General features: G+C 41.1%; 1 protein-coding gene across 1 annotated transcript in view; it reads left to right on the plus strand.

The window, feature by feature from the left end:
- Positions 1-6038: 6038 nt before the first annotated feature.
- The window catches only part of Scfd2 (sec1 family domain containing 2), a 335242-nt gene continuing 315708 nt past the window's right edge, over positions 6039-25572 (plus strand). The window contains exons 1-2 of the mRNA XM_048414869.3: positions 6039-7013; positions 11299-11467. Coding sequence (XP_048270826.3) covers positions 6176-7013; positions 11299-11467 — 1007 coding nt within the window. The 5' untranslated portion in view covers positions 6039-6175. The remainder of the gene's footprint in view (positions 7014-11298; positions 11468-25572) is intronic.

A 25572-nucleotide genomic window follows, 5' to 3' on the forward strand; every position in this document is an offset into this window, starting at 1 on the left:
TTAGCTCCCAAGGTCCAAATGAGGAGCAGAAGGAGGGAGAACATGAAGGAAGTCAGGATCATGAAGGGTGCGTCCACCCACTGAGACACTTGGACTGATCTAATGGGAGCTCACCAAGGCCAGCTGGATTGGGAGTGTTGGAGCATGTGATCAAAATGGACACTCTGAACATGGCTGGCAATGAAGGCTGACTGAGAAGCCAAAGACAATGGCACTGAATTTTTATTCTACTGCATAGACTGACTTTGTGGGAGCCTGGTTTGTTTGGATGCTTACCTTTATAGACCTGGATGGAGGGGGGAGGACCTTGGACTTTCCACGGGGCAGGGAACCCTGACTGCTCTTAAGGCTAGAGAGGAAGAGGGAGGTTGGGAGGGGGAGGGAAAAGGGAGGCGGGGAGGAGGTGGAAATTTTTAATAAATAAAAAAAAACCCAAAACAAAAAACAAAACAAAACAAAAAACTAGAACCCTTGTGCATTGCCAGTGAGAATATAATGTTACACCTTCTGTGAAGAACAGAAGTTTCTCAGAAAACCTAAAAATATTACTACATGATTCAGAAATTTCAGTCAAAATGATGGAAAACAAAATCTGTTGGCTTTCTGAGCACCTATGTCTAGAGCAGTATTGTTCATAAAGGCCCCAAACTGGAAAGGCTCAAATCTCCATAGATGGATTAATGAATAGACATAGCATACTCTATGCATACTAAAAAATATTATTCTGCTTTTAGAACAAAAAATAAAAGCAAAAACTGTGGCTAGAGAGATATTTCAGTGATTTAGAGTGTTCGATGCTCTTGCAGCAGGACTAGAGTTCAGAGTTTCGCATCCTCATTTGGTAACTCACAATCCTCTATAATTACAGTTCGAGGGGACTCAAAGCCTCTGGCTCTGAGGGCAAGTGTATTTACACACACACACACACGCATGCATGAACATACATGCATACACACTTAAAAATAAAACATAAAACTTTAAAATGATCCCAAAGGCACGCGTCACAACTAGATGAATATGAGGACATTATGTTAAGTGAAATAAGTTAATCACAGTCAAGCAGACGTAAATGAACCCACTTACATAACCTACAGTTATCAACCCAAAGAAAACAGAATTAAAGCAGAGGCTGCAAGAGGGAGTGGTGTTATAGGAGGTGAGGATTGAGGATGATTATAACGGGGATTGTTATTTAAAGAGTATGGCTGTGAAGCTATTTTGAATTTGCAAAATAAAAAAAAAAATCCAGAGATGGGTTGTATATAGGCAGATGTTTCAGTCCCCCCAGGTCCTGCAGTCATTTAGTCTCAAAGAAACACACAGTTTATAGACTGTTTGGCCAGTAGATCAGGGCTATTATTAACTAGATCTTATAACTTATATTAATCCATAATTCTTGTCTATGTTTAGCCATGTGCTTGGTACCGTTTCTCAGTAAGGCATTCTCATTTTGCTTCCTCTCCGTTGGACTGGTGACTGCATCTCTGCCTTTTCTCTTCCCAAAATTCTTTTAACCTGGTTGGCCTGCCTATATTTCCTGCCTGGCTACTGGCCAATCAGTATTTTATTAAACCAATACAAGTGACAAATCTTTACAGTGTACAAAAGCATTATCCCACAGCAGTTCCCCCACCCCCTTTTTTTCAAAACAAGACCCTGAATCTCTTCTCCTTTGTTTAGCTGTTTTCCTGTCCATTGTCCATAACAACTTGTAATCAATACACTAAACAAAGACAAACATCCATAATCCATTTTCTGGAAATATGGGTGTAGATTTCTAGGCTACTTCTTGCTGATTGGAGGTGCTGGTAATCTTATGGGGACCCAAAGAAAATTTAGGATTATGATCAAGTCCTGACTGAAGTATTCTATAGGGCCATATCATCTCTGCCAACAGCCTTGAAGCTGTTCTGGATGCAGAACCCAGGAGAAACTGCAACAGGGGTCCTCTGAAACGTTGGATCATCTGGGTCATTGGAGATTTTTCAGGAGGTCTTCCTTGATCAAACCTTATTTTTCTTAACCCAGAATGAATCCACAGCCCCTTATTTCTTGTGGAAATAAAAACAGAACTTCTTTCCCAAAGTAACATACCTTTTGACCTAAATTTTGAACTGATGATATTTTTAAAATATATAGGTTGGTTTAATCCAGCAGCATTTATAATCAAATGTCTTTTAGCAGTCGTTGCTCCTTCTTCAGCAGTCAAAGAATTCAGACAATGCAGTACAGTATCCAGACTGTCTGTGTATAGTCCATCTTTATATGGCTTTTTAAAAATTCTCTTTCTTTTATTTTTATTTTTAATTTTTATTTTTAATTATAATTTTAATTTTTGCTTTTATGAGACAGGGTTTTTCTGTGCATCTTTGGCTGTTCTGGAACTCACTCTGTAGACCAGGCTGGCCTCAAACTCCCAGAGCTCCACCTCCCAAGAGCTGAGATTAAAGGCATGTGCTACCATACCCAGATATACTATTAATTTTGAAAAAGATTTTCTTTATCCTTTTTCTCCCCCAAGCCTATGAATATTTTTAAACACACTGTAAATCATCAAGATGTTTTTATTTCATCTGAATCTGTCTTTACTGTATATCTCTATCTTTTTCTGAGCATATGAGTCTCAAATCAGGTAAGCATCAGGGCTAGGATTAAAGTCATGGCTTTGGTGGCTGGCTCTATCCCATTCCTTAGCTTTCTGAGAGTCTAGCTTCATAGTGGAGGTACTGGTGGGAGCCACATTTATTTTTATAACACTGTGGAGTTTCTAGGTCCATGTCACCACCAAGAAGCCTAATGACAGCTGCTCAGAAACACCATTTACATGTTTGGTTGGTGATAGAGAGTCTTAAAAGAGCTGTGAGGTTTTTGCTGCTAATGCTGGGCAAGGAAGCCTCTCTTAAAGGAGCCATGCCTCTGTTTTTCATCAGCAAACAGAGCCTATTGGAGAAAAGATGGTTATCATAAAGCTGCACTTGAATCTGTTCTTGTCTGTCTAGAATCCTGTTTTTAGGTTTTTCTCAGGCTTTATATGGAAATTCTTGCCAAATATTTGGGTGCCATTTGTAATCACAAGTTTCTGTCACACCTGGTTCCCTAGCTATTCATTCTCCCCCCCCCCAAAAAAAAAAACTCACACTGAGGCTTATATTACCTATAAACTGTTTGGTCTATTAGTTCAGGTTTATTATTAACTAGTTCTTAAAATTTAAATTAACCCATATTTCTTGCCTATGTTTAGCCACATCGCTTGGTACCTTTTCTCAGTGAGGCATTCTCATCTTGCTTCATCTGCATCTGGTTGGTGACTGTGTCTCTGCCTTTTCTCTTCCCAGAATTCTCCTAGTTTGGTTTCCCTGCCTATACTTTCTGCCTGGCTATTGACCAATTAGCACTTTATTAAACCAATACACGTGACAAATCTTTCAGTGTACAAGAGCATTTTCCCATAGCAGTTCCCCCCTTTTCCCTTTTTCAATCTTGTATGAGCAGCATGAATATTTTTAATATTATTGAACTATAAATTTAAAAATGATTAAGAATGGTGTCCTGGCTGGCTTTCTGCATCAATTTGATAAAAGCTAGAGTCATCTAAGTGGAAAGAACCTTAGTTGAGGAAATGCTTCCAGAGGATTTAGCCTTGAGGCATTTTCTCATTAGTGATCAATGGGAGAGGGCCCAGCCCATGGTTGGTGATGCTATTCCTGGACTTGTGGTCCTAGATTCTACAAGGAAGCAGCCTGAGCAAGTCATGCGAAGCAAGCCAGTAAGCAGCTCCCCTTCATGGCCTCTACATCTGCTCCTGCTTGCAGGATCCTGCGTTGTTTGATTTCCTGTCCTGACTTCCTTCAGTGGTGAATAACAATGTAAGGTGAAGAAACCATTTCCACCCCAACTTGCTTTATGGTTATGGTGTTTCCTTGAAATAATGGAAACCCTTTTTAAGACAGATCGATATAGTAGCACACACCGTTAATCTCAGCACCAGGGAGGCAGAGACAGACAGATCTCTATGAGTTTGCAGTCAGCTTGGTCTACATAGTAAGTTCCAGGATAGACAGAGCTGCATAGTGAGATCCTGTCTACACACACACACACACACACACACACACACACACAACACACACACACACACAATAAATGTTTTAAATAGTTAATTATCTTATACATACTTCCACAATTAAACAAAACAGGCTCCAAATAGAGATCAATATATTTATTCCTCAATCTTACTATGTTTGCTAAACTTCACTAGTTGTGAAATGAACAAAAAGGCCTTTGGATTGTGTGTGTGTGTGTGTGTGTGTAAAACATTTCAAATTAGTTTTTCACATAATAATCTGGAGCCCCTTTTCAAAAAACCCACAGGGTAACGAATTATTCTTACTCCTTAAACCCGATTAAAAGTTCCTACTACTTTAAACTGAAAGTAAAGACTGGCCCTAGGCTTGTCTGTTTTTCTTTTCTAGTTCCTTGTCCATGTTTCGTCTGAGAACGTTTCTTCATATATCTCAACTATAATAGTTCAGATTGGGAGGGGGTTCCAGTCCTGTACTGTACATCCTAGTAATAAATATGTTAATAAAACAGCTATATTAGAACTTTAGCTCATTGATGTGATGAGCTTTTAGTAAACGACTCAACTGTGTGCTGTTTATCAGTCAATCCTGACAAAAGTCTAATAAAGGTGATGATGAGTTAGAAAATACCTTCAGCTGAAAGGTAGACTTGGAATTTGTTTTGAGACAGCAAGATTTAAGCGGTGTAAATTTTTGTACATAAGGGATTGTTTTCAATTGGACGTTGAATCTTTGAAATTTGGTAAGCAAAAATGGTGGGGGATCATCGTAGCTGTCCAGAGGGGTGATGATATTAGCTTGGGGAGGGAGATAGCAAGGATGCAGAACTAGAAAGTAGAAGTTTTGAAGCAGATCAAGATTTAGATGTAGGAGGAAAGATTGAGAAAAGAGAAATTTTTCATTATTTGTGTGTGTGTGTGTGTGTGTGTGTGTTGTGGGGGGATTGTGTGCTTGCCATAGGGAGCATGTGGAGATTGGAGGAGGACAACTTTCCCAGAGTCCTTTCTGAGAGGACCTTGGAGTCAGCAGAGAACACACCCAGACACCAAATTCTCAGGTCACAGATTTTGCTACCCCCACCCTGGCCGCTCTGTATAGGACAAAGACAGCAGATGGTATTTCTTCTGCAGCAGTGTTTTTGTTTTTGTTGTTGTTTTCGAGATAGGTTTTCTGTGTAGTTTGGAACCTGTCCTGGAAGTAGCTCTTGTAGACCAGGCTGGGCTCAAACTCAGAGATCTACCTGCCTCTGTCTCCGGAGTGGGAAGTCTGTGTTGGGGTGAATTGGTGACATGTCAGCCAGTGTAGGTAAATAATGAATTTTGGTTGCTGGATCTTTGCGTTTTGATAGCTAGAACTTGGAGTTTTAGTCAGGCATAAGGAAGTGGTCACGTAAGAGAATAGACCTTGGTGACTAGCTTTAGGACTATAACGTAACGGTGTACCAAGGAAGAGGGAAGGGGAGAGGGCAAGAACTGTGGACGCCATGTTTTTCATTTTCTCTTTTTCTACATTGAGTTCCAAGGATCGAACACAGGTCATCCGGTCTGTGTTGCAAGAACTCTCACCCGCTGAGCCATCCTGCTGGTCCTAGCAGGTATTTCACGAGACTTGTGTGCAATAATGTGGAAGATAACTTAGACACAGAAAACTACGATGTAGCAGCAATTTTACTATTTTCTCTGGCTGCTCAAAGTTGAAATGGGGAAGTAAAGTTCAGGATAGATTATTATTATTACTAAGAATCCTTAACCGGTAAGAAGAGGTGGCGTGAGTTGACAGAAAGGATCAAACGAACCCTTTCAATTCCTTCCTAGAAAGCGCTGGCCCCAACTTTTCAGGATGACTGAATCGCTAAGTACAGCCGGTTTCCACGCCCAACATAAAAATTCTTCCCGCCAGCCCGCGCGCCTGGCCAGCCAATCAACGCCGGTCACGTCATCACCGCGCGCGTGCACTTGGCGCGTCAGCGACTGGCACACGTGTGCTCTGTTGACTGTCAAAGTCTCAAGGTGCCGAGTGTCCGGAAGCTCCGAGTTCGGACCGAAGTTCTGCCCGCCACCCTGCAGATTCCCCGGCCCGCCGGTGAGTCCCGAACCATGAGCGCCGCGGGCGTCCTGTCCTTTGCCCAGCAAGGCTGGGAGCAGGTGCTGGCCAAAGTGAAGTGGTCCGTGGTCTACCTGGACGCCGCCTGCGCCGAGAGCCTGCACTGGAGCTGCGGATCGAGCAGGCTCCTGGAGGCGGTGCAGGGCCCTGCGTGCTCCCTGAGGGAATTCGAACCCGGGGCCATCGGCGGTGGAGCCCAGCAGCCCCGGGCGGTGTTCGTGTTGAGCTGTCTGCTGAAAGGCCGGACGGTAGACACTCTCCGAGACATCGTTCGCCGCAGTCACTTTCAGTACTGTGTGGTGGTCACGGCCGTGAGTCACGCCGTCCACCTCACTGCTAACCACGTACCAGCGGCCGCAGCGGCCGAACTGGAGGGGCAGCAGCCGGTGTTCGAACAGCTGGAGGAGAAGTTATGTGAGTGGATGGGCAACGTGAACTATACAGCCGAGGTGTTGCACGTCCCTCTGTTGCTTGCTCCTGCTGCTCCCCACCTTGCCATCACTCCCGCCTTTGCTACCCTTTTCCCACTGCTACCTCGGGATGTGCATCTCCTTAATAGTGCCAGACAGGATAAGAGGAGGCTGAGCAGCTTGGGGGAAGTGGATGCCGCTGCCCTGACCCCCGAGCTGCTGCTGCACATTAGATGCCTGGTGTCAGGCCTCAGTTCGCTGTGTGAGCATCTAGGGGTACGAGAGGAGTGTTTCGCTGTGGGGTCCCTCAGTCGGGTCATCGCTACGGATCTGGCAAATTATGCCCCTGCCAAGAACAGGAAGAAGACCGCCACCGGCAGGGCTTCGGTGGTCTTTGTGGATCGAACTCTGGATCTCACAGGTAAGTGGAATTTCTGGTTCTTCATCTTGGCATTCCCAGATACAGGACCCGTGCATTGATTCAGCCTTATTGGCCTCGTATTGAGGTTGACAATACAAAGATGAACTAAATGAATCAGTTCCTAATTTGACAGCGTCTGGAGTTATTTTGTCTGGTGGAGGAGGGGTGGATATAGACAAAGTACGGTATAATTTGTTAAATGCTGTAACGGGGCAAATATGGCCTTAGTGTGCGTTTATGTTTTCTTTTTTTAAATACTGTACTTAGTCTAAGAGACTGGAAAAATGAGATGACTGTAACATGGAGTAAACTGCCATCACCTGAGACTGTTAGAAATGTCCTAATACCAGTTGTCTTAGTTAGATTTCTATTGCTGTCTTGAAGCACCATGGCTAGAAACAACTTAAGGAGGAAAGGGCTCATTTGTCTAACACTTCCAACATCATAGTCCACCAATGAAGGAAGTCACCATAGAAACTCAAAGAGGGAAGGAGCCTGGAGGCAGGAGCTGATTCAGAGGCCGTGGAGGGGTGCTGCTTACTGGCTTGCCCCACATGGCTTGCTCAGCCTGTTTTCTTCTAAAACCGCTAGCCCAGGGGATGACTTTAGTTTGTTTCCTGGGACCTACATGGCTGAAGGAGAGAACTGACTTACTTCAGTAGTCCTCTGATATCAGTGGACTTGCATACTCTGTGGCTTGCAGTAGCCCCAGATGCAAATAAATAAGTGTAATTTTTTCAAAAGTGAAACTGGCCAGGCGATGGTGACTCATGCCTTTCATCCCAGCCTTTGGGATTAAAGTTGTGAGTTTGAGGTCAGTCTGGTCTACATTGTGAGTTCCAGGACAGCCAATGCTGCACAGTGAAACCTTGTTTGAAAAACCAAAGAACCCAATGAAACTGACCTTACATGTAAGAAGATGGAAAAAGAATTGTACAAAATATTTTCAAATGTATATTGATTTATTCTATAGCAATCTTAAATTGTAGCAGTGCATTATTTATAGTTACAAGGAGAAATCTCTAACCTTAAAGTAGGTGAAGAAAAAAAATGCTTTCTGATATATTATGTGAGCATTTATTTTTCAGGGGTCAACTTTGTCCTTGAGTTAAGTAGATATAATTCAATAATAGTGTGGGCTAGCCACTCAAGGTCAGTGAGAACAATCAGAAAACTGATATCAGAAGGTGTTCCATTTATAGGTCAGAAAAAATCTCGGTAATTTTATAAAAGCTAATAAGAAGTATATTTGAAATTTTACCTTAATTAGATGGATTTTAAGATCATAAAATAGAGAGTAACTTAAATGGTAGTTCTGAGGGAATGCTAGTGGGATGGACCTTTGGTAATCGTAGCTAATTTCAAGAGGGCAGTGGCCATGTCATGCCCGGTGGGCAGTACAAAACACAAGTCAGCAGAAGACTTCCATACCTCCCAGTCACCAAATCTTTTACACGTTCTGTAGAGTTAACTCTTTCTTTCATATTAAAAGGGAGCATCCCTTCCTGCCTAATGTTTTCACCCATGTAGGCTAGCTCAGTGTTCTCTCTTATCACTTCTCTTGAATTTACTTCTGGTGAGTACCCCTAAGTTGATCATTCCCCCATTTTTTCAGACTTTGATCTTTGGATCAGACAGGCTGGAGCATATCCTTTCTTGACTCCTCATGATCATCCAGCCCCAATTCCATCTTATTTGGCTTCATTTTGTAGCAGCCTTGGGAGGTGTCTAGATTGTGAACACTTGCTCTTTCCACCATCATCTATGTCCGTTTCTATTCTTTACTTCCATTCTGTTACACTTTTATTTTTCCTGTGTTTCCAAATCCAGGGCTTGAATCATAGGATTCCTTCCCACCCTCCCTTCCCCTGTATCTCAGAATAGCATCTACTATAGTAGAATAAACCAAAGAGTAAAAGGAAATTTAGGGCTAGGGAGATGGCTCATTGGGTAAAGTGCTTGCTACACAAGCATGAGGAGCTGAGTTTGAATGCCAAGAACATGTGCAAAAGCTAGGTGTGATGGCCCGGGTGTCAGAGCATGTACCTGTAACCTCAGTGCTGGGCGGTGGCAGCGGCAGTGGCCACGGTAGTGGTGGTTGGTATGGAGTGGCAGATCTAACCAATTCGTGAGCTCTAGAATCAGCCACAGAATGTCTCAAAGAAATAAGACAGAGAGCCATAGAGAAAGACATGTGTTGTCTACCTCTGCCTTCTACGAGCACACACGAGTGTGAGCATTTTGGCAAACATGTGGTCAAACCCCCAGTTAAAAATGAAAGGTATAAAGATAGAGAGATGAGGACTTGGTGAGTTTACTGCGTGATTGTATCAGCCATAAATCCCACATGCTGGTGTTTTGCTGTGTCCTCTCATCATGTTAACTTTGTCTCTTAAAGTTCCTGTCTCCATCTCCAAGTCTGGGATTACTTCTGTGTGTATTTGGCTACATATTTGATAGTTAATAATGTGCTTATAATATATATATATATATATATATATATATATATATATAGTTTTCTTATCATTTTTCCATCACCTTGTTGAAAATATTATTACCTCTTATCTTTTCCAGTAAACATTTATTGGATATCCACTGTGTTCAGCACTGTTTCAGGTGCTAATAAGACAGTGATGATTACACTAGTTTCTTGCCCTTTAGAGGCAGTTGATAAGCTCCAAGGTTTTAAAAAAATGTAGAATACTTGTAGTTGTTTGAGAATTAAGTGCATTCACATTCAAGAGAGATCTTCCTGAATCTTAAGCTGTAATTTGAATAGAATATCTACTGTGTAAATAAGCATAATAATTCACACTTAAGGATTTATTGTTATAATTAATTGCAAATTATGAATTAGAAGTGCACAGCATAGAATTTGATACATGGTACATCAGGAGCCCTGGGTAGGTAGTAGTTACTGCTATGAGCGGGATGATGATGGTGATGATGATTTCTTGATTCCTGAGGGCCTTCATGTTTAGTCCTTCTGTCCCATTAATATGACATGGTAAAACACAGAGAGACAGAGAGGCACTGGGCAGCAGCATGTGAGCAGACTGGAAGTGACTCAAACTTGTGGCTGTGCCATGTCCCATCCATGGTTGGAGTGATGTCTTCCAAGCAGAGGTGGATTTTAGAGAGATAATTTAATTTCATAGAAAAAACATTGACTGTATCTTTGCCTTCAGTTTCAGTTAAAGTACATTTATTATTAAAATTTTGATATTACTATTCAGATAGGATCTCACGTATGTAGTCCTGGCTGGCCTCAAAATCACTGTGTGGCTGAATTTGATCTTGAACTTCTGAATGTCTTGCTTCCATTCTAGGATAACAGGTATGGGCCACCACCACTCAGTTTTATGTGGTACTGGAAACCACCAGGCTTCATGCATGCTAGGCAAATGATGTACCATTTAAGCTGCATCCTCAGCCCATTGTTCGCCCTTATCCCTGGAGTTGATATGTACAACTACAGATCTTGATATACAGAAAGCATTCAATAGATGTTGGTAAATGCTTTTTATTATAAGCTGTTACCATGTATTTACTTACTCTCCCTCTTTTTCAACAAATATTTAGTGAAAGTCTGCTGGTTGCCTTTCTATGCTAGAGCTTGTGAATACCAGGTAAACTAGAGGAAGGGTGCCTTTGTCATCACAGAGATAAGGCTGTAGTGGCAGGAAAATCGGTTATTCCTACTCGACCCCCAAGCTTTTTCTGGTCATTGTGTATTTTTTTAAATTTATTTATTATGCATATAGTGTTCTGGGTACCAGATCTCATATAGATGGGGTGTGTCATCATGTGGTTGCTGGGAATTGAACTCATGACCTCTGGAACGACAGTCAGTTCTCTTAACCTCTAAGCCATCTCTCCAGCCCTGGTCATTGTGCATTTGTCATCAAAATAAAAATAGAATTCAGCTTCAGAATTTCAGAATAGCATCACCTATGACAGTAGAGAACTGACTGACTCCATGCTGATAACTTACTTAGCAGACTGTTATTGATGCTGCTGGTCTGCTCACTATACTAGGTTCTGAGATATAACAGTAACCAAAGCAGATGAGAAGCCCATCTTCATGAACATTGCATTCAATCCATGAGGCACACATTGACTGGGTAGTTGAGGATATGACTTACATGACAAACAGCAAACTTCTAAGTTGTTGTTATTAAGCATCAGTTGTTTTTAGTTTTGGTAGAAGAGACATCGTGAAGCATGCATTCAGTTAACGTTTTTCTGTCCGCTTTGAGTTTCCATTTGCTCATGTGGTTCACAGGAGCGGTTGGACATCATGGAGACAACTTAGTAGAGAAGATCATTTCAGTGCTTCCACAGCTTCCAGGCCACACCAACGATGTGATGGTCAACATGGCAGAGCTCACCGCTGTCCAGGCCATGGAGGAAAATCACAGCGTGATTGCACCAGGCTGCCTTGCACAATCCAAGTAAGACATGTGGCTATGCTTTGTTTTTCTCTCATTCTTCTTCCTCTTCCTTTTTTCTTATCTAAGACAGAAAATCTCTATAGAAAAGAAATGAAATGAAATGAATCTTGCTGGCACTTGGAAGAGAAGTCAGGAGAGCCAGGAGTTTAATATCATCTTTGCCTAGTTAGCCAATTCCAGGCCATCCTGAGCTACATGAGATCCTGTTTTTAAAAGAAGAGAAAAAGAATGAATGCATGAAACACTACTCAAGTAGAAAAGTCACAATGGGTAATATTTAGGAAAATGCCACTTTTAAATATACAATTAATCTTACCCACTAAATATAGTAAGCCATAGAGTATGGCATTTTATGGGCGTGCCATCAGATGTAATATTAAGATTTATCCAACATCTGAGAAGTGAATCCATGTATTGATTTCCATTTAATAGATAGTTTTATAGGAATTAAGTCTGGGATTCTACAGTTTCTCTTCATACATGACTTTCTCAGATGATTAAATGTAACCCACATAGGTATGAATCAAAGCCATATTTTATATTTAAATAATATGCTTTTGGGCATCACTGGGTGATGTTTTTGTTTCAAGGTATATATCTTTTTTTCACACCCTTCGAGAAATCAATAAAGAACATATGTACTTGAAGTCATGCAGTGTTTCAAAAATTAAAATTTTCTGTAGACATGACAATAAAAACATACATAACCACACTTTTTCAACTCTGTCCTTCATTCACATTCTTAGAAGAATTATTGTTGCTTTGCATATTTACTTATTATTTTTTATGTGTGTGAGTGTTTTGCCTGAGTGGATGTATGTGTCCATGTGTGATGCCCATGGAGGTTAGAAGAAGTGTCAGAGTTCCTGGAACTGGAGTTACAGACAGTTGTGAGCTGACATATGAATGCTCGTGGGTCCTCTCCAAAAGCACTCAGTGCTCTTAACCAACTGAGCCAGCTCTTCAGCCTGCTAGTTTTTAAATGAATTAGTACTGAAATAAGAGTATTTATTTTCTTTATCTATTTTGTATTTTTAAGCAAAACAGTTTTTTTGGGGGGGAAGAAAATTGTAAAGTTTTGTTTTTGTCTTTTTGCTGCTTAAATAAATAATGAGGAACTAGAGCAAGAGCTTGCTGTTCTTCCCAAGGTCCTTATGATGGGGGGTGCTTCTCAGAAACTAACAGTTGAGTGCATTCTGTGAGCTGAGAAATTTGAGGACACAAAAGAAGGTAAACCAGCATTCCTGTCTTCATGGAACACTGTTTTTGTTGTGGTGGTGTCATGAGTAATGCTCAGCCATAATGGGAAAAGCATAGATCTGACCTGACTTGAGCTGAGCTGCCACTGGTGACCACTCCTACAGATAGGTGTCAGGTAAATGCAGTTAGGTTGACCTCATGGAAGAGTGGCCTTGAGTTGATTGTGTCTCAAAGATTGGAAATAAGGCCCACATGAAAAGGGTGCTGCTCGGGTCTGCTGTGATGTGAAGAAGAGACACCCTTACAGGGTACCACTGTCATCAGCTCTGTAACATTGTCCAGAACCTACTATTGTGTCAAGCTCATTCCCAAGCATCTTGTGGCTGGGAAGTCATTTTAAGTTTTGCAGTAAATCAACTAGGGTCATTTCCCCATTTTTCAGGTAAGGAAATTGAGATAATAAGACAGTAAATACATAGATGTGGAGCTAGAAATGCCCCCAGAATGTCTGATTTCAGAGCCAGTGTCTTCCCTTCTGTGCTACCATATGGGCCCAGAGGAGAGACAAGTTCTTCACCAGACTCAGGAACTCAAAAAGACACAAATAAAGTCACTTCAGTATTTAGTATAGAAAGTCCTATTTGTTCATGGTGGGTTTTTATAGAACAATAGAAAACATTTGCATATTTCAGTGAAACAGGGGAGTGTTAAAAGGTGTTTAACAGCTAATCAAATCAAAGGAAGAATGTTGATCAAACTTTTGAAAGTAGAAATAGTTGGAGTCTAAAAAGTAAGAACTCAGGAAAAACCTCTTCAAAGCTTTGACATCAGAGAGACTTAGTTTTAACAGCTTCCTTTCTTTTAGTTCCTCTGCTTAGAATGGGCCTATCTTGGCCTATCCCCATTTTGCCTGGTAGGGGTTGGGAGCAGTTCGTACAAAGAACTATGTTGAGATCATTGCATGGCAGGGAGGTAGGTATCTATAGACAACTGGAGAACATAAGAGACCAGACAGGAGATGCCATTAGGACATAGAGCACATTTAAGAGAGGACTTGGCATGCCACTTTTGAACACTTAAGATATGTTAACTGATTTCATGTCTCTCAAATCTGTGAGACAGATTCTGTCATCCCTCATTCTAACCCTGTCGGTTTCATCATGTTACTTAAGGTGTCATATTCAGTTAGAGAAGTGGAGGTCTGGTTCTAAGTACGTGCTTCCCATACTCCATGTCTCTTTTGCAGAAGCCTAAAGTCAAAGGACAAGAAGGCTCCTGAGAAAAGGTTGTAAAATAGGAGGAATTGGGGTTGATCAGAGTACAAGAAAACATGCGAACCCTTACACATTCGACAGCACAGCTAGAGGAGTGGAAGCAGCCTCAGACCCTTAACAGATGTTTTGTTTTGGCAGTGTATTTAGTCTTTCCAGCATCCATTCTACATCAGGCTTTCTTCACAGCTGGACGCGTCCTGAGGTGTCTTTTCCCTCGCCAGTGATTGTTTAAGAAATGGGTATGATACCTGAGACCATGTTAGTGTCTGAGGGCCTTGCTACCTCCGGGGTCATACTGATCTGCGTGGTCTGTGCTGCCACTAGGGCCATGGTGACATCTGGGCCAAGCTGCTGCCGAGGACCATGTCTGAGTCTGTGTTCCTGCTGTAGCTGGGGTCTGTGATGATGTCTATGGCTTGTGTTACCATGTGGGGTGGCTCGTAGGAGCCTTGACATCCAAGGACCATGCAGAGCTGGCCCCACTGCTCACTGGCCCTGGGATAGCTGGCCCTGCCTCTCTCTGGATAATGCAACAGAATAACTGGTCCCACTCTATAGATGGATTTTTTTTTTGGGCGACCAGCTCAAAAAAAATGACATGGACTTTTATTAATAATATATTTAATATTTAATAATTAACTTATTAAAATGAGATTTATTATAAGGCTCAGCCTTAGCTTATTTGTTTCTAAGTAGCTCTTATAACTTAAATTAACTCCTATTTTTAATCTACATTCTTCCACATGCTCCTTATCTCATATCCATTATGCCCTTTCTGATTATTCCATGTCTGACTCTGCCTTTCTTTTTCCCAGAGGTCTCTCTGTTTAGAAGTTCTGCCTATACCTATACCAATAGCTATTGGCTATTTAGCTTTTTATTAAACCAATCTCAGTGACATATCTTCACACAGTGTAAAGGAATTTTCTACAACACTGCCAAACCACAGAAGAGCTGTCCCCACTCTGCCCCCTCCCCCAATCAGTATGACCTCCATCCCTCAACAAAGGTGGGTGGCTGCAGTGGCCCCAACCTACCAGTCCAGCTACCACCCAGACCCACATCCTGGACCTCGAGTTGACCCACTGTATCATCTACCCCTTCTATGACCTGCTGGAGTGCGTGAAGAGTGTGGTCCTTCAGAGTGATAACTGCAGGATCTCCATGACTCTGAACAACAGCAGGATGTCTGAGAGGAGCTTTGGTGAGGGTCCAGTCATGATGGTGTGCCAGAGGTCTTGAACCCAGACCAACAACTCATTACAATGAACATTTTGCGGGTGGGGCTGATTGATCAAAAGGGTACAATTTGCGGGTGGGGCTGACTGGTCAAAAGGGTACATTTTGCGGGTGGGGCTGATTGGTCAAAAGGGTACATTTTGCTGGTAGGGCTGATTGGTCAAAAGCGTACACTGTGTGACACATGTAGCTCCCAGTGCCACTAGGATGAATGAAGAGGTGTTGGAAAAATGAGGAGGGAGGTAGGGTTTTTTGTTTTGCTTTTTAATTAATTTTTGGAAGGATTCTTTTGCGGCGACATGCTGTAGGGGTGAGGGGCAGATATGGAGGGACTGGAACGTGAGTGGAATTGGGGTGTATGATATAGAATTCCCAAAGAATCAATAAAGAATTAAATGATTGGTTTTCTTTTTCACTCTTTTCTCTTTGGGAGACCACCACCCAACTTCCAAATAAATACACTGAAAACTATTCTTACTTACAAATGGCCAGCCTTAGCTTGACTTGTTCTATCCAGCTTTTCTTAAATTACTCAATCTACTTTTTGCCTCTGAGGCTTTTACTTTTCTCTGTTCTACATCTCCTTCTTCCCTTCTTACTCTGTGACTTGTTGTATAGCTGGGTGGCTGGCCTCTGGTGCCATCCTCTCCTTCTCTCCTCCTATTTGTTTTCTCTGCATAGCAGCCCCACTTATCCCTCTCTCCTGCTTTGCTATTGCTGTTCAGATCTTCATTAGAGCAATCAGGCGTTTTAGACAGCAAAGTAATACAGCTTCACAGAGTTAAACAAATGCAACATAAAAGAATGCAACACATCTTTGCATCATTAAACAGGTGTTCCACAGCATAAATAAATGCAACGCATCTTCAACTAATATTCCACAACAGAATTATGTTTAAAAAGTGGGTATGAGGCAAGAGGGACCATCTTCTTGCTCAGATCTTTGTTTCCTAAAGTGACTCAAGCTTAACCCTGGCTCCTTCTCTATTACTCTTCTCCCCTAACTCCCAGGACTCCTTAAACTGCTGCAACAGGGAAGGTCAGTGACTCAGATTGTTGTAAACAGAGCAATTCTTGGATCCCCCACATAATGTTTGAGTCTCAAAATAAGGGATAAAATATACTTCTTCATTGTTTAAGGTAAATATAATTGCTGTTTTCAGGCAATCACAACCAAAGCCATGCTGACACATTTTCTGTTTCTAATTTCATCTATAAAATGAGGGCATTGCTCTAAATGCTATCTGTGCCTCTTGTATTTTAAACAAAAGTCATCCTACCTAAGCTTCTGCTGTGACCTAGCCCCACCACTGAGCAAGTACGTAGACTCTGTCCATTTATATTGTTCTTGCCTTCAGTGGCGCTCTTTTTTTCTCATTAGACTCTGCATGAATGTCACAGAAAACGAGTTTAAGTGCCACCCAAAGATGAGAGTGTGACTCCAAATGTCAAAGATGAGGTCTAGAGAGGTCTGAGTAAAGCAGAAAGCTTCAGTGGGGGCAGGGCTGGAGAAATAATGGCAGTGGTAGTGTGAAGGGGAACGTGCCAGATAAAGGGGAATGCACAAGATGAAGTAATCCCACACTAGCTCCAAATATGGTATAATAAGGGGCTCTTTATTTAAGGGGGGGACTCACAAATCACAATAGGGAACAGAAACAGCATCCAGCATCAAGGTATCAGAGTGGGAGTGAGAGTGCACGGGTGGGCCTGGGTGGATCTGCATGTTTTTGGTACCCAAGGCCATGTCCAACCTGGTTCAGTCTCTCAAGGACCATTGGCTGAAGGAGGTTCCCCATCCTTTTGTCTAAATAAGAGAGTTCTAAACCCAATACAAACCTATATATGATAAGAACAGATGTCAAGTATAAAAATTTGAATTACAACCAGCATTAACAATATTAAGCAAAAAACATATGCTAAATGTTTCAATAATCATTCAATCCTAAGGGAGTCTAAGTCTTGTATTAGAAATGGCTTGGCTAAGTTGTAAAAGGAACGGCGGGCTGCGTTCTTGCCTGGATCCCGGTTTACTTACCCCTGAAATACACAGAAACTGTATTCTTTTAAACACTGCCTGGCCCATTATCTGTAGCCTCTTATTGGCTAACTCTCACATCTTGACTCAATCCATTTCTAATAATCTGTATGTCACCACGAGGTTGTGGCTTACCAGGAAAGGTTCAGCATGTCTGACCTGGCAGCTTCATGGCGGCAGCTCTCCTGACCCGGCTTTCTTCCTCCCAGAATTCAGTTCTGTCTACCTATGTTCTGACCTATCAGGCCATGCAGTTTCTTTATTAATTAACCAGTGAAAGCAACACATAGACAGATGGCCCTTCTCCATTATTTCCCTATTTTCTGTTTAAACAAAAAAGAAAGGCTTTCACTTTAACATAGTAAAATTACATGTAACAAAACAGTTATCAAGCAAGAATTAAAGTTATAATATTTATATCTAGTTTATCTTTTATCATAGCTAAGGAAAACTATAACTATCTATTCTTCAACTCCATCAAAGACTCCAGGAGGATATAATACTACCTAAGCAAACAAGAAGTAAGAAACTTCTAAACTCTAGAAATGACAGAGACATCTCGCTGCCTCGACAGTCACCCAAAGTTTTTTTCTACTGTTGGGGCATCCATCTTTGGCCTACAGGCCCATAGTTTCTAGCAGACATTTCCATGAAGCAGGAAATTTCAAAGACAGTTCAGTCACTATTTACTGTGTCCTGCAGAATGTCTCGCAGACTCTTTTATAATCATGAACCCGAAAGACCATCTCACCTTTAGGCAAGTTCAGCAGTCCTCTCTCTGTGGATTCTCTGTGTTCAGTTTGTGCAACAGTCCAGGCAAGAGCAGTTTCTTGCCCAAATGGCTATCAAACTCCATAAGGAGCCTCTTCAATGCCCATCTTCCTCTTTAAGTAGCTGGTTCTGCCAGGAGGAGACGTGTCTCATTGTCATGAAAATCCCTAAGTTATTAAAACATTTAAAATGCCATATTCTTTAGTCTTTGAAAGATATGAAGAATGCCTATCTAACTGAAATATATCCCTATATAGCTAGAAAATCTAACATGTCTACAAGCTTGATTATTATCGATGATTATCCATTAACAACCTATATTTCCTAATTATACAATACATTTTTAAATGAACTACACAATCACAATACCTTAATCATGATCAGAAATACATATACATATAACAAGATTGACCTTAAAATCCATACCAATGCAAATTATTCATATCTATATCATATCCCCCTTCAAATGTAAAAGAATATTTATAAATAATATTTGGGAATATGGGCACAGTTATTTCTCTTCAAACTTCTTCCTGCTGTTTAGGGGCGCTGTTAATCAGGTCTTTTATGGTGTATCCTGTGTGCCAGCTTCATCTCAGTCTGCAGTTGAGTGAAGTAATTTTCTGAAGGTGTTCATGGCAACCTTCCAGGAGGGCGTGGTCTATCATACCATATTGGGATAGAAGCAGTCCACAGGGTCTCATCTTCTGTGAAAACAAAAAAAGAACCTCCTTTTCAAAGAATCATATTCTTAGACCCAAATCCTGAAGTCAAGGTACCTTTAGAACATATATGTTGGATCAGCTTAGCAGCCCACACAATGAAATGTCTCTCTGTATTTAGCTCCTTCACAGTCAACAAGTTCAAAGAAAACACAATGTACATAATCCAGACTCTGTGAATTTTCCATTTTTATGTGGCTCATTTTTATTTATTTCTTTTAATCTATAACTATCTGTATTCTGTCTCTTTAAAGACTTTACCCTTTTTTTAAAGGCATTAATTTTATTGTCTATATTCTTTTTCTTCTCTCTCCCAAGCCTATGTACAGTCATCCAACACTATGACCCATTTAGAGGTCTTTTATGTCTGAATTTGTTCTATTATGAATCTGTAATTCTTTACTATCTAGGAGCACTTCTTAAAGTGCTAAGCGCTTAAGAATCTAAACTATGATATTCCTAGGTCAAAAACAAGTACTGCCAGCTTGCCCCACCCAGTCCAACATGGCAGAGCCAGTTGTACTTCTGAGCCCTGCACATTGCACTGCTAGCATGGCGGAGCTGCTTGTGCCTCTGAGCCACAGCACGCAATGACCCCCTTTTAGGCACACAGCAAGTCTAGTTGCCATCAAAGAAATCATGGCACTTTACTCCAAATGCTCCATTCAAAAGCCCTGTCTCACGCAGGAGCCAGAGATTGCGATGGCGGCACAGCCCAGAAACTGGTATTTCAAAACCGCCACATTCTAGTAGACCTGATCCTACTGCTTACTCAGGCAGGAAGAGCCAAGCCATGGACATGGTCTCAGCTACTTTGTTCTAAACCCCAAGTGGGCACACAAACGTCCGGACCCAGAAATGCTCCATAGCCGGAGTTTGCACTGGCAGCAGGACCCAGGAAGCCATGTTTTAAAATGGTGCAGCTTTTTTTCTGCCCCTATTGCTGAAACAGGAAATCTCTCTATGGCACGTCCTAGCAAACAGCAAAAAGCTGTGTTAAACTTTTTCCGTTTTTTTTTTTTTTTTTTAAACCCTCTCAGGTTTTTACGTGGAATTAATTACCATGCTGGGCGCCAATCTGTTGCAAAAAGGAACGGTGGGCTGCATTCCTGCCTGAATCCTGGCTAGCTTACCCCTGAAATAATTACATGGAAACTGTATTCTTTTAAACACTGCCTGGCCCATTATCTGTAGCCTCTTATTGGCTAACTTTCACATCTTGGCTCAACCCATTTCTAATAATCTGTATGTCACCACGAGGTTGTGGCTTATCAGGAAAGATTCAGCATGTCTGACCTGGCAGCTTCATGGTGGCAGCTCTCCTGACCCTGCTTTCTTCCTCCCAGAATTCAGTTCTATCTACCCCGCCTACCTATGTTCTGACCTATCAGGCCATGCAGGTTTTTTTTAATTAACCAATGAAAGCAACACATAGACAGATGACCCTCCTCCATCATTAAGTCATAATAGGAAAGTAACTATGACTATCTAGTCTACAACCCCATCAAAGACCTGAGAAGGCAGATACTATTACTTAAGTAGGCAGGAAGTGCAATCAAGCAGCTTCCAAAATGTGCAGTAGATGACAGAGACAACTGGCTACCTGGGCAATCACCGAAGTCTCATTTGCAACATTGGAGCAACCAACTTTGGCTAAGGCCTAGAGTAACTGACAGACTATTTTTCAGAGGCAGGATATCCTAAAACCATCTTACCCTGTCTTTGCAAGGTTTGGCAGTCTTTTTTCTTGTATCCTGCTTGTCCACTCTGGACACTGTATATTTTGTCAGTGGTCGAGGCATGGGCAGTTCCATGCTCAAAAGTCAGTTTTGCCAAGAAAAAAACAAGCTCCAAGTGGAGTGTCTTCAGTGTTCAACATTCTCTTGGGAATAGATTGGTGCTGCCAGGAGTAATCATGTTTCACATCTACAGAACCCTAAGTTATTTAAATCCATATCCTACAGTTCTTTGAAGTTGTTGAAGATTACCTACCCATGCAGAATACAATCTCTATATATCTAAATAACCTGATTAGTCTAACTATAAGATGACAAACATGGATGACTATTGACCTATAATTTTTAATACCTATATAGCTCAAAGACTAAAACTTCATATTAGACAATCTTTAAACAACTGTGCCACAATTAAGGACAATGGCCTCAAAATGTAAACAATGTATAAATATCTTGATCAGATGTAGAAATGTGTAATATGATAAATATATCCTAAAATTGTATCAACATGTCTTACACAGAGGTAGAAACATACATGCATACAATATGACAAAATAACTTTACATAGGTGTACAAATATTGTAAACAGAAAAAGGAGCATATTCAATATAACACATATAATTTGAATTTGTAACAATATACAAGAATCTATACCAATGTAAATTGTCTAAAAATAATAGTTCATAAGTATTCACTCTACTATTATTATTGTGAGTAAGCTCACACTAATCTACCCATTTTTTTTATTTAAAACACTGCTTGACCAATAGCTTAAGCATATTGCTAACTAGCTCTTATATCTTAAATTAACCCATCTCTATTAATCTATGCATCACCATGAGGTTGTGGCCTACCAGCAGGGTTCCGTCCAGTGTCAGTCTCCTGCAGGGGCTACATGGTGTCTCACTGACTCTGCATTCTTTCCTTCTCTATCCTCTTGGAATTCCCACCTTGTTCTATTCTCCTAAGCCACTGCCCGAAACAGCTTTATTTATTAACCAATAAAAGTAGCACATAGACAGAAGGGCTTCCCACACCATTTCTTCTTTTCTGTTCATATATAAAGGAAGGTTTTAACTTTGACATAGTAAAATTACATATAACAAAACAGGTATCAAGTAACAATTACAGTTACAATATTTATATCTATCTTTTATCATAAATAAAGAAAACCATAATTATAACTATCTTCTTCAATTCTATCAAAGACCCCAGAAGGATATAATATTACCTAAGTTATCAGGAAGTGCATTGTAAGCAACTTCTAAACTCTAGAATTGACAGAGACATCTCACTACCTGGAAGTCACCCAAAGTTCTTCTGTAACATTGGGATATCCATTTTCAGCCTACAGGCCCATAGTATCCAACAGTCTTTTCCATGAAACAGGAAATTTGAAGATTTGTTCTGTCTTGTAATAGCAAAGTCCATCAGTTGCTTTCTTCTGTGTCCTGCAGAATGTCTGACAGACTCTTTCATGAAGCAGGAACCCCGAAAGATAGTCTTACCTTTAGGCGGCAAGTTTAGCAGTTACTTCTCTGTGGGTCCTGCTTGTCAAGTTCATACAGTATAACATCAAGCAGTCCAGGCAAGAGCAGTTTCTAGCCCAAATGGCTAACCAACTCCATAAGGAGCCTCTTCGATGCCCTTCAGAAGTGCATCGTAAAAGACACAGATACATACTGAGAAAATTGTAAGCAATAATTGGGGGGAATATTGTAGCTTCAATTCAGTTGCTTGGACAAATGAAGGATTTAACATAGAATGATTTGTCCACAAAGAAGGAATTGAAATAAATCCCAGTTTTCCGAGCATATAACATATGTTCATCACAATAGCAGCAACCACTACTACCTGACAGCTCTGTAGAAGCTTCTCAGTGAAAGCAGTGAGGATCAAATGTGGAACAGATGCGTGCTTGGCAACAAATGTGCCTGCAATGGAATAGCATTTAAAAAGCAATTTTCTAAGTATGATATAAGCTTTTATAATAACAATTTATTGCTAATACAGTTTTTATAATAGGCTGTTTGCAATTACAGCCATTGAAGTCCCTGCCAATGCAAATGAGAAACTGAGAACATAAATACATTACAGCATGGCATGGCCATCCCTGTCCACCTTTCACTGGATTTTGTGAAATAATTTTGGCAGGAAGAAGGCAGAATCCTCTTTCATATTGAAATGGGTTTCTGTTCTTGGCCCCGAGCCCCACTCTTTCTAATCTCTTAGACTTTCAGCGTCTTGAACTTTTACCTGATTGTCAACTGATTGTCCAACTGATTACGGTCCAGGGCTGCTGAGTTTTCTGGCTACAGTGCCCATTTCTCCTGTTCTTCCTATACTTTTCCTTGTGAAAACCAAGGACTTGCAGTGGATTTCAAGATGGAGAGTTACCTGGCTTTCTAGGTTCTCTCTTTCTCACCTCCTCGTCTGCCTCTTTCCAGTTGAGCTGGTCTTCTTACTATTCTCAGCATAGGCGCTGCGGTGTCCTCCCTCCTGTTCTTGGCTCCCAATGGTCTTTGCTCCTGGATCCTTCTCACACACTTGCCCCAAGTTTTTCCTCATTTTCAGCAAGTCCTTTCCTGCATGGTGTAGGTGGAGCTCAGCCTTGTTACTAGCTAACTCTTACATTTTAAATTAACCCATTTCTATTCCTTTCTTGCTCCTCATGGCTCATGGCTTGTTACCTCATTTTGTGCATGTCCTGCTTCCTTTGTGTCTGACTGGCAACTCCTCTGACACTGCCCCTCCTCTTCCCAGCATTCACTCTTGTCCTGAAAATTCTGCCAGCTATTGGCCAATCAATTTTTTATTAGCAATGAGAGAAACACATTTTCACAGTGTACAGAAGGATTATTTCTGTTCACAGCATCATGGTCCTGTCGTAGCCTGGGTTCAGGTCCTGAGATGGGGAAGGGGTGTAGGCATAAAGAATTGAATTGTCTGACTACCAGATGAATTTCATACAAGTGACTGGCCTCAAATATCTCCAGCTGTCTTTATTTATACATCAAAAACAAGCATGTTTTTCCATACTAACAGACATTTCCCATCCTCCAAGCTTAACCTCCAGCAAAAACAAATATGTCAAATATGTTTTTCCCAACTTTTACTTCAAAACATCTTTAAACCAAAAACCAACACTTATCACTTTGCTGGTTACCCAAATATTGAGCCAGGTACATCCTGTCTTTCCAAAACTAAAAAGTGATAAACATAGGCACATATTTTTGAGAACAACAATATTGTTCAAAACTTAACAAAACTTATTTACAGAAAGAGGGGTGATCTGCCTCTGTTTCTGTCTGCACTGAATCAGAACAGCTCTGAGGGTCCAGAGTGACTATTGTCATCCCAAGACAAGAAACCTGAGAAGCATCATCTCCCAAAGGATATTTAGGATAAGATATTCGAGAAAAAAATAGGGTTTGCAGGAATGATCATGCCTGTTCCATTCATGACTGACAAAATGACACTGACTGCCTTCACTATTACAAGAGAGAAGAGAGCATGCTGGCTGCAGAGTCCCAGCTGTATTCTATGCTGTCCTGAAGTCCACTGGTCCTTGTGGCATGAGACTGTGTGGCCTTCTGCCTCATCTGGAGACTTGTTGGACAAACGCTCATGTATTGGTTGGAAATGAGGCCTCATGGCTCCCAAGACTTTCCTGTCCACCTTAGCACTTTGTATTTGCTGCTTCACTTGCATTTTCCCTCAGCACTGCTCTTTCTATTATAGCTGTCTATGCTCTACTTTTGATTATTTCTTTCTGGTAGAGAGAGCCATGGTAGTAGAGATACTTGTCAGTTTCATTCGTCACTTTATCCCATACTTGGATTAGGACCTGGCACTTGAGATATTGAATGAAAAACCAAAGGAGCGAATGAATGAATGAATGGTGGTGGGTGCTCCTTTTACATCCAGAACAGCATCTGGAGATGGGATGAGTTGTGGTCTTAGAGAAGATTAAGCCAAACAACAACATGGGCTTTTTAGATTATACTCATTGAATAGTTAAAAAAATAGTCATTGTGTTAACAAAATATTGTGACAAGGAGGGGCAGAGAGTTGGGAAAGGTGCTTGCCACCAAACCTGACAACTTCAATTAGATTCCATACGGTGAAAATAGAGAATGAATTCCTGCAAGCTGAACTGTCTTCTGACCTCCACATGAGTGCCATGGTATGCATGCTTGTGTGAACATGTGCACACACATTGTGGGATATTTTACTCTTTTTCTTAAAAAGATTTATTTATTTATTATATATACAACATTTCTTCCATGTATGTCTGCATGCCAGAAGAAGGCGCCAGATCTCATTATAGATGACTGTGAGCCACCATGTGGTTGCTGGGAATTGAACTCAGGACCTCTGGAAGAAGAGTCAGTGCTCTTAACCTCTAAGCCATCTCTCCAGCCCCAGGGATATTTTACTCTTTTGACTTTTGGGGGACCTGCCACCCAGCTCCCAAATAAATCACACATGAAGGCTTATTCTTAGTTAGGAATGCCTGGCTTTAGCTTGTCTTGTCTTTTGACAGCTAAATTTACCTGATTACTTTTTGCCTCTGGCTTAATCTTTCTCTATTTCTGTATGTCTTTCTTTGCTTTTTTCTCTGTGACTTACTGGGTGTCTGGCTCCTGATGTCCTCCTCTCCTTGTTTTCTCCTTTGCTCTTTCTTCTCCTCATATCTCCTTTTATACTGTGCCTGCTAGCCCCCTGCCTGTCCTTGCTTCTGCCTTGCTATTGGCTGTTCATCTCTTTATTAGGACCATCAGGCATTTTAGACAAAGAATCACAACTTCACAGTTAGTCAGATGCAGCATAAACAAAAGTCACATACCTGAAAATAATATTGCCCAACATTCTCTCTCTCTCTCTCTCTCTCTCTCTCTCTCTCTCTCTCTCTCTCTCTCTCTCTCTCTCTCTCTTTCTCTCTTTCTGTGACAGGATAAAAAGAATAAGGTATACAGCCTAAAATAATAAAAGTAAATTCGGTGCATACATCAACCCACTAACAGTTGTTGGCTGAGTTTTTTGCCATTTGTTGTCGGGGTTTCTGTCCTGCCCAGTTCCCAGCAATTGTTAAGTCCCAAAGAAATCACACAGAGGTCTACGT

Source organism: Myodes glareolus, chromosome 8, assembly GCF_982192425.1.
Source record: "Myodes glareolus chromosome 8, mMyoGla1.1, whole genome shotgun sequence".
Lineage (NCBI taxonomy): Eukaryota > Metazoa > Chordata > Mammalia > Rodentia > Cricetidae > Myodes > Myodes glareolus.